Source organism: Cygnus olor, chromosome 4 (assembly GCF_009769625.2).
Source record: "Cygnus olor isolate bCygOlo1 chromosome 4, bCygOlo1.pri.v2, whole genome shotgun sequence".
NCBI lineage: Eukaryota > Metazoa > Chordata > Aves > Anseriformes > Anatidae > Cygnus > Cygnus olor.
In genome coordinates, this window is record NC_049172.1 from 75337490 (window position 1) to 75347935 (window position 10446).

Here is a 10446-nt window from a genome sequence, read left to right on the forward strand (position 1 = left end):
CACACTCCGACATGATCAACATCTTAAGGTATTTATGAAAACAGAAACCAGAAGCCAGACTGAGTTAAAGGCTCTCAAATTCATGAATTTCAAAAGCAGTTTATTTGAAATTTAATATCAAGCCTGAAAATGCTTGTTCTTGGTTGGTTGGTGAGGGGTTTTTTGCCCTCCCCCCCCCCTTTTTTTTTTGCTTCCTTAATTCACCAAAATAATTCTGTTTTACTGCATGGCACTCAGACAATTGTGTACACCTACCTCACATACGATAATTTTCCAGCTATTTTCACAATTTCTCTACAAAGAACACAGGCAACTTGCCTATGAACAGGAGACCTCGTGTCTTTAGAAACACGCAGTGTTTAGCAACATTCAGTAACTAACATTAAGACTGGATGCAGAGGAAGAAACTTCAACTCGGTGTGCATTTTGCATGACCAAATTCCTTGCTTCTTCAGTTTAACTGGAGAGCAATATTCAATTCCACCCCTCAGGGATCTTGGAGCACAGCAGAAGAGACTCTTACTGGATTGTGAGACTACCCGGTGCCGTTTCCGAACTCCAGGCTTGTTTGGGACCTCTCACACCCCAGCACACCCAAACAGCAGCACTATTTATTAAGGCTGCACATCAATATTCATGCTGGTATTTCCGTAACCACACTTGGATCCAGCGCAGCCCTTCAGCACACTTGTTTGCTGTGAGCAGCTCGCAGACAAGACCTGCTTTAATTTAATATGTGTCACGTAGATACACGCCAGCATGGTTTTAGGACAACTGGAAGTCCCACCACCAGCTAATGGGCTGGAAGCCAAGTGAAGTTCTTCCACGGGTGCACTCAAACGGTTGCCCATCAGCTGTGCACATGCAGACGCCAGCCAGACCTGTGGCCATGATGCATTATTTTACAGCCTGATGTGTGTACACCGTATTTTCACCGTCTGAAACTGCAGCATGTCAGTGAGGATGCCAACTACTCACCTCAGAAAACCTATCACCTAATAAAGTGACACCCTGCCTTTCCACTTCCACATCCCTCTGAACTCTGGCCCTAAACTGGCAGCTGGCAGACCCTAACGCCTCTTATTTCTCTACCATGGTAGAAAACTACCCAAATGCAGGGAACAGGGTTTGTTTCTCTCCCTTCAACAAGCTAATTTAGGTCCCTCTTTGCATAGCTAAAATACAGAGCATTCCTTTAAAAAAAAATTAGGTGAAACTACCATTACAAAATCCTGACCCTCGGCATAATTACCCAAGGAACGCACGGATACAAACTGTTAATCCTGCAACACAGATACGTATGTCCCCAGCTAGAATGGGTTGGGAAACCACAACAGCTCTTTTGTCCCTGCAGCACCATGCTCCCGAACACCCCACCGACAGATCTCTGAAGCTGTAGGAAAAAAAGCCACATACTTAACCACTCGGTGATTAAAAACAGAATGGTGCAGAGGATAATAATGTCAGGCATAGAGGCAGAGACAATGTCAAACAAACCCAAGTACTCGCTTTGCATTTCCCCACATAAAATGCAGATGAGTTCTTGCTGTGTGCCTGTTGGAAATGTGGGTAAATAAGAACGAGGATTTGCCTACGCTATTTTACATAAGGGTAACGTGGAATTGGGTGGGTCCAAATCCCCACCGAACGGAACGAGCTCACCTTGGTTTCAGATGCTGATGCTTAACAGAAATTTTGATCAAAAAAAAGCACGTATACTCAAGTAAAACACGCGGTCCCTACTAAACACAGACACATGAAGCATGACATCACCTTCTAAAAAGGAGTACCCTTTTTTGGACAACGCTCATCTCTTAGTCAAGGGACTTTTCATTTACAAAACTTGCTTTCTTCCTTTTGTCGTTACAATGCTTCGGGTCCCTATGGCAAACGCCAGCTTCCAGCACACCACACAGCAGACCAAATCCCTGAAGCACGTGGAAGAACTCCAAGAATTATCTCTGGCCGTTTCTCTATTCTTTATATAGTCTTAAGAATTTTTCCATTCCTGTTTGGGACTTGGGGGGGGAGGGAAGGGTAACGGATTGTTTTGTTTTAAATTATTTTTATTAACTGCCTTGTATCTGCTGACCGCTTGGGAAATTTATTGCAAACACTGGCCTCCCTCCTCCATCTGGACTGAAAAAAAAAAACTGCACAAGAACGAACGTTGAAGAGGAAAAAAAACGAACGGATGACATGCCTCCTACAAACACGCCAAATTGCAGATGCTGTCTGGATCTCCCAGCGGAGCTCGAAAGCTTGCAGATGTTCACAGCCTGAACGTTCTCATGACAACTCTGAAACAGGATCTCAAATTACAAAAATCACTCATAAAGAAAGGGGGCTTGAGTGGAAACCATTTTCTCTTTCAGCTTGGTTTTTGTTGTTTTTTTTTTTTGTTTTGTTTTACCTTCTTGGTATTTTCTTACTAATGAATTGTGAGATACTCTCCAGCTATAAACAAACTGCAAGCTCCTTATAAGCAAAAATACGGTTAATTTATTCAGTGGGAAACAAATATTTGAAAAAGATCCCTTCTTTTTGCCTTCCCTCTTGTGATCAATTCAGTTCCTAACGGCTGGCTGAGAAGGAACACAACCATCGTGAACAGCCATGTTCGTGTATTCCAGGCAAACACAACGACCTCCATTTCTCTCTCAGTGCAGAATTTCTCATTTTACAGGCACATTGTCTGACAAGTAAAAACGCTCTTATTCCCTTCTCGAACAGAAAAGAAAGCTTGTGGCAAATATACAGCCATTTTAATACCAAATAGCTTGGCCAACTGTTTGTTTGCAGCAATTTTGCAATTCATATGCAACGTCCCGGTTATTCCATTATCTGATTTTACACTGGTGAGTACTTCCACGTATTGTACTACAAAATGCTTGCTGCTTGCAGTCGTTATTTCCATGGGTTGTTCTCTGGGATACTCAAAACACTTCAGATAATAAGACCATAGCCCAATGCACACGCCTTAAGCCTTGAAAAAGAGACCAGAGCTAGCAACCTAAAGATACCTGAGCTGCCACCTGACCTCCCAGGGAGCCACCGCTATCCCCTAACACGGCTCCAAGTCCCATCTCCTTCCAGCCCTGCCCTCCCTGTCCCTGAAACTCAGCACCTTTGTGCCCCCAAGCAGCTCTGCACGAGCCCCCCAGCAGCTGCCCACACAAACACACCGCGCTGATCTCCTTTGTTTCCATAAATACAGCCTAACTTCAGGTGGGAAATGAGGAGACATTTCTGCTCAGAAAGAGCGGTCAGGTGCAGGGATGGGGTGACAGGGAGGTGGTGGAGTCACCGTCCCTGGGGGTGTTCAAGGGAAGGTTGGACGTGGTGCTTGAGGACATGGTTCAGTGGGTGACAGAGGTGGTATGGGGACGGTTGGACCAGATGATCTTGGAGGGCTTTTCCAACCTTAACGATTCCAGGACTGATTCTCCCTCATCTCTGCCCCAGGTACCCCCTAATTTGGCCTCCCTGCCTCTCCCAAACCCGTCCTGGACACCCCTGCCACCCCTCCCGCAGCCTTCCTCAGCGCCTCCAAAACCCCTGAGCCCCACACCCTGCCCCAAGACCCCCCCAAAACCCCTCCAAACCTCTTACACCCTCTTTTCCTCCTCAACCACTACCTTCAGTGCCCGCAGCTTCCAAAATACCCCATCCCTTCCCCAAGGGAACCCCTCGACGCCCCCACATCCTTACCCCACAAAACCCTCCCCAGTGGCCCCCTTAGCACTCCTACAATGCCCCTGGCCCCCCCCAGCGCTCCCTCAGAGCTCCCAGCCATGCCAGAGCCCCCATAGCTCCCCCTCAGAGCCCTCAAAACGTCCCTATATCGCCCCTGGCCCCCTCAGAGCTCCCAAACACCCCCCCCCCGCCCCCTCAGGTCCCCCTTCGCGCTCCCTCAGAGCCCCCATATCACCCCCAGCCCCCTCAGGGCCCCCATAACGTCCCCTCAGAGCCCCACTGGAGCCCGCTCACCCCTCAGAGCCCCCATATCGCCTCCACAGCGTCCCCTAAGAGCCTCTATAGACCCCCCCCGAACCCCTTAGAGCCCCCGTATCGTCCCCATATCGTCCCCTCAGAGCCCCAAGCCCCCTCACAGCCCCCACACCCCCCCCCCAACGCCCCCTCCCAGCCCCCTCAACCCCCAACACCCATCTCGGCCCCTTCCCACCCCCCTCCCGTTACCTGACGAAGGCTTCGGCGGCGGCGGGGGCGCGGCGGGACGAGGGGCGAGGGGTCGGGCCCGGCCGGAGCAGCGCGGAGCGGCCGCACAGCGCCATGGCGACAGCGGGGGGCTGCTGGGGGGAGCCGCGGCACCGCGGCGCCCTCAGCAACCGCGGCCCGCAGCCCCGCCCCGCCCCGCCCCGCCCGCGCCACTTCTGAAGGGACGGACGGGGGGGGAACGGAGGATGGGCCGCACCGCCTCCCGCGCTCCTCGCCTCGGCGGCGGACAGAACGCAGCCCGACGCTCAGTTTAAGTATTTTCGAGAAGGTTCTAAAGGTTTTCTCCCTCCGGCAATAGATGGATGTAAAGAGAGTGAAGGATGTGGTTTGTTGTCCCCCCCGCACAACGAGAATGGGCTCGTCCAACGCCTGTCCCCCGGCGCAGCGCCCAGCCCACCCCCCGCCTCCTGTCATGGGCGCGTCCAGCCCCCGGCACAGCCCCTCTCGGCCCCCCCGACCGCTGTGGTATGGGCTCGCCCGAGCCCCCTGAGGGCTGTGGGGTCGGGTCCCCCCCACCCCAAACGTGCCCCATTTTGAGCTGTGGGGTCACAGAATCATAAAATAAAAGAACTCCAGAATCATCGAATGACAAAATCATTAAGGTTGGAAAAGCCTCCGAGCTCATCTGGTCCAACCACCCCCCTACCACCACTGTCACCCGCTGAACCATGTCCCCAAGCACCACGTCCAACCTCTCCTTGAACACCCCCAGGGACGGTGACGCCACCACCTCCCTGTCACCCCATCCCTGCACCTGACCGCTCTTTCTGAGAAGAAATGTCTCCTCATTTCCCACCTGAACCTCCCCTGACACAACTTGATGCCATGAGGATCGTGCAGTCCCAGGCTTATAGAACATTCTGAGGTCGACGGGACCCACAAGGATCATTGAGTTGTTCCACTAGTCCCTTGGGCATGATTTTTGTTAAAAAAAAAATTTAAAAACACAGAGAGTGCATCCTCCTCTTCCTCCACCACCCAGCCCTTCGTCCCACACCCCTCTCTACACTGTATTTCAATTCGGCTATATATTTTGCCAGGGCTGTGGACTTCACCAACCCCTCTCTTCAGGTTGGAGCTCTGTTCCAGAGCTGTGCTGCCCTTGAAACCGAAATCAGACTTTGCCCTCTGCCACGGGGCAGAGATCAGATAAATACACCGGGCCGTGACCCGATATCACCACATACAAATGTCCCGCAGCCAGGTGTCATGCTGCCCTGCCCCATCTCGTACAATGACGGTGTACATCCCGTGTCCATCCTGAGCTCTTCTTGATTTTTGAGCCCGTGGATGCGCTTCAAGATGAGCTTGCTGGTGTGCTACCAGCAGCACCGGCTGCTCACCAAAGCCCTGAAGCATGTCCAGAGAAGGGCTACAAAGCTGGTGAAGGGCCTGGGATACAAGTCCTGTGAGGAGCGGCTGAGGGAACTGGGGTTGTTTAGTCTGGGGAAGGGGAGGCTGAAGGCAGACCTCATTGCTCTCTGCAACTGCCTGAAGGGAAGGTGTGGGGAGCTGGGGGTCAGCCTCTTCTCATAGGAAACTAGTGATAGGACTAGAGGGAATGGCCTCAAGTTGTGCCAGGGGAGGTTCAGGTGGGAAATGAGGAGACATTTCTTCTCAGAAAGAGCAGTCAGGTGTAGGGACGGGGTGCCCAGGGAGGTGGTGGTGTCACCGTCCCTGGGGGTGTTCAAGGAGAGGCTGGACATGGTGCTTGGGGACATGGTTCAGTGGGTGACAGTGGTGATAAGGGGATGGTTCAACCAGATAATCTTGAAGGTCTTCTCCAGCCTTAATTATTCTGTGATTCTGTGATTCTGTTACAAGGCTACAAGCACTAGCCTTAAAACCAGAGCCAGGCTCCCTCCTCATCCAGCACTCGTGCAGGGAAGGGAACGAGTCCTAACAGCGTGCCCCTGACGTCCTTTCCCTGCAGCAAGCCCCATCCTCATCCAGCACATGGGTGTTGAGTTGGCTCCATCTTCTCCTTGCCACATAAGCAAGACCCCGATGGCCATAGTCCTGCCTCATGGGGGTGTTCACCCGCCTGCCCAGGGCCATGCAGAGCTCCTCAGCCCCAAATACACAACAAGGCCATGAAGAGAGAGGAGAGGAGAGGAGAGGAGAGGAGAGGAGAGGAGAGGAGAGGAGAGGAGAGGAGAGGAGAGGAGAGGAGAGGAGAGGAGAGGAGAGGAGAGGAGAGGAGAGGAGAGGAGAGGAGAGGAGAGGAGAGGAGAGGTGAAGGGCATCCTCCTGGGACAGGGCTTGCTGTAGTTTTCGCATGAAGTCCCTTCTTCAAGCCAACAAGGGAAGGCATTTTAAACTACTGGTGCATTGCCCTGGGTTGCTATCCACAGCCTTGCCTTCCCCTGTGATGCTAAAGCAGATTAACAGCCTGGAAAACACCCAAAAGAGGTCAGGCTTCCTGGAGGAGTGAAGTGGAAGGGGAAGGGGTGCCTGGCAGCATGGCTGGAGCGGACAATACGTCAGCTACTCCTGCTCCCCCGCTTCCTGAGCCTCACTGTCCCACTATTGTTGCATGTTTTGAAGGCTGCAAACACTGAATGAAATCCATCACAATTGCCAAAGAAAGGAAGAGGAAAGCGGAGTGCTATGGAAAGGGGGGAACCTGCTGGTGGTGTTCCTTAGTGGGTTCTCCTGGCCTAAATCTTGTCTGATATTAAACAACAAAACCTGGGTAAAGGTTCTGCTTGACCTGATAGTGCTCTCTCTCACTGTGCTTTCAACTTGGCTAGTTCAACATTGGCACCTGCCTATGGAAACAGCTGCCTTTGCACCCTCTCCCATGAATACCTTTTTATTTTTAGTAGATCCCTGCTGCACCGAAGGGGAAAACAATGCTGGAAACACAGAGGCTGAAAATAACTGTTGTTAGCCCCGAGACGTGCACCTGGAGAACCTCCGTGTAGGGAACACCAAAACTTTTCACCCCCAGGCCGATGACTGCATCTGATTCAAAAATAAGCGCATACATCCCGTGCTGCTGAGATGTCCCGTGCCAAACAACTCCCACCAAAAAGTGTTGGCTGCTCATTCTGTTGGTTTGGAGGCTGGTGGCTGTTGGAAGGCTTTGATGTCCTTGTCCATGCCAGCCATGAGCCATCCTGGAGGACTTTCCAGGATGCTGGATCCCCAATTTATTGGTTAGGAGATGTCTCTCTACCCTTTGTGCTTGACCGGGCAGAGGCAGCTACAGAAATAAAACTGGAGGTCACAGCTCTGGCTCTGGTTCTTGCTGTGGTGCCAGGCACAGCTGAGATGCTGCTGGTAACGGTGGCACGGGCAGCACAACTGTTACAAATAGCAAACAGAAAAGCTTTATGGCTTACACAGACCTCACAGTCAGCTTCCAGCTTCCTATGAGCCAAGGGTACATCTCTCAGGGCTTTCAATTTTATTTTATTTTTTATCCCTGTGTAGCATCGGGAATACAATGAGCCGCTTTCCCACTGTGACAGCATTTTTAAGGAAATAATTCAGACTTCTTAGAGAGAAAAAAAAGAAGCGTGCCATACTCCTGTGGTAAACAAACAAGGTAGTCGCCTGCTGTGTTTTGTAAGAATTGTTTTTCCTCCCTTCCGTTCAGATTTATGGGATCCTGTAGAGTTTATGGGATCCCATAAATGTTTCAGCAGAGTCCACCCTCCAGGCAGGGTCCTCAGAGCAGCGGATGTGTTCGTACCAAGAACAGACATGCTGCCTACAGAGCTCCTGATGAAACATTTATGAATAGCACCAGCTGAGGATAAAACAAGACTGTAACAAAAGTTTCCCACTTTTTACCTTGGGAGGGAAAATTGAATAATAACCGATGATGGCGATAAATACTTCCTACTCCATTTATCCAAGTTCTCCAGGCTAAAAGATCTTAGTTCTTCTCAGGTGTCATTTGGGGGAGGCACATACTAAGATTTCCTCTACCTTTAAGTTATTGTTTTATTCTCATTGCAAAAGGCAACCCCCGAGTCAAGGAAGATAAAAAGGCAAGTTCATTCTCAGCAAGCTGAGCACAGGAGATGATGGAGACATGACACACCGAGATCCTGCGAGCACAGGAAATGTATCACAAAACCAGCACTGCCACCAGATGTTTCTTCTTATAGCCCTGCTCTTTCTAAGCTAAGAGTTCAGCTAAGAGAGGCGTGAGGGTGACTATGGAGAGATTTATGAGATGCAGTTTGCTGTAGCTTACCCCATGCAGGTATGGAAATCTGAATGTGGGGCTGTTGGTGGTAACTGCTGAAGTTGTCATTGACTTCTTCAACGGTGGTAGGAGCAGGGAGGCGTTTGCTGCCGGATGGGGGAACCACAGTCCCTGAGAATAGTCCCTGAGAATAGTTCAGTGTCACGGCTTCTTAATCCCAGCGTGGTCTGAGACATCTCCGGGTGCTACGCTGTGACACTTCTTGATGAAAAAGAAATAGGATTTTTTTAAATCCACCCAGCTTCTGTTCCCTGGTGTTATTCTGTCTGGCTCCATGAAATCAAATTCAGTTCTCACCTGTTCGCTCACAGCGTGACCCTGGAGGTTAAAGGTAGCATTTTCTAAAGCTGCTTGGGAATGTCAGATTTACCAGTGTGCAGTTTGTCTGATAAAAACCAGGAAATGATTGTCTGGAATGATGTGCTGGCTTCTCCTCTCTAACCCCTGGATGCTCTGGAAAGGCTCTGCAAGTGCAGAACAGTCGGGGTATGTCTTAGGATCATAGGATTGTAAGGAAATTCAGGTTGGAAGGAACCTCAGGAGGTCTCTACTCCAACCTCCTGCTCCAAGCAGGGTCAGCCACGAGGCTGGAAGAAGTTGCTCAGGGTTTTATTGGATGTCATCTTGAAAACCCCCAAGGACGGAGACAGTACAACCTCCCTGGGTGCTACAACCCCAAACCTCAAACGTTTCCCTGGACCTGCCCCTTTCCAAGTGCTTGACCCCAGCCTCTGCTTATCCTCCCTCAGTACTACAGCCGTCCTCCTGCTGGGTGGCCACCAGCTCCTGGAGGCAACCAGCCCTATGTCCATCTCTTCTCCCCTCCTTTGACATACTCATTTCAGCCTCAGATGCACCGAGGAAGCCAGGACCTACTGCGCCTGCTGTGTGGCCTCCCCTGCATCTCGTTATCTCCAGGACCAGCCTCCCACCTCTCCCACCTCGCTCCCTCCGGGGCTCAAATCCCTCCCCTCCCTCTGCTTCGCCCTTCCAGGAGTCTCCTCTGAACCCTGCCTGGAGATACGCTTCTTAAAACATGATTTAAGGCGGCAGCACCAGGTTATACAGCTCTCCAGCTTGCTCTCAAGTCTCTACCTGTCGGCCTCAACCATCAGGCCCGGAGAGGCTGCGACTTCAGGCAATGCAACGTCTTCAAAGGCTGGATGCGTAGGCGAGGAGCATCTCTGAGCCTCCCCGTGCACGGCAGAGCTCCTCAGCCGGTGGTCCTGGAGGGCTCTGGGCTCCTGCAAAGCCCACAAAAGGTGCCTAAAGAAAGCCGATGTGCCAGCATGCTTATATTCCCTTGAACCCCGTTGCATCACACTGGAAATTTGCTAGGGGCTCTGCAAAGATCCAAGAGAGCTGTGCTGTGTTGGTGCACATCTCTGCTAAACACACTCCCAGAGCTGTTGCCCTCTCTCTGGGTCCATCTCCCTCCCTCCCTTGCCCTGCACTTTCCCCAGAAGACAGCCAGATCTCTTCATCTGGAATTTCCCCCTCTTGGACTCTGTTTCTTGTAATGGTTTCTGGCTCAGAGAAGCTGCGAGCTGACAGGGCCGGGGATGTCAGGAAGGGAAAATCCACCTAAGCTTTTCATCTCCTTTTGCCAACGTTTCATCTAAGTGATGTATTCGTGCTGCTGAGGCCAACATCTCCCGCGGCTTCCTGCCCACCACCATGCTCGGTCCGGCGCTGACCCTCTCCTACACGGGAGGAGCGGACCACAGACAGTGGGAAAGGGGATCTGACTCCTCTTAACCATTTCCTCACCTTCCCCAAAGAAGGATTTTATACCCTCAGACTCTGCCGCTGCTAACTTCCAGCCCACAGAATCACCACCGCCTTGCCACCTCCTTCCAGACCTCTTGTATGGCAAGATGCAGCTCCTGACCACGTCCTCCTCCAATTTCCCAGCTTTCAGTGAAGCAGCCCCGAGCCCTCTGCTAGCCAGGAGCCAGGACCAGGGGAAGGAAGCAGCACTGACA

At 51.6% G+C, this 10446-nt stretch overlaps 1 protein-coding gene across 1 annotated transcript in view; it reads right to left on the reverse strand.

Moving 5' to 3' along the window:
* Positions 1–4365, reverse strand: part of DNAAF9 (dynein axonemal assembly factor 9) — a 74612-nt gene extending 70247 nt beyond the window's left edge. Inside the window, exon 1 of the mRNA XM_040554693.1 lies at positions 4201–4365. Coding sequence (XP_040410627.1) covers positions 4201–4295 — 95 coding nt within the window. The 5' untranslated portion in view covers positions 4296–4365. The remainder of the gene's footprint in view (positions 1–4200) is intronic.
* Between the last annotated feature and the right edge of the window lie 6081 nt (positions 4366–10446).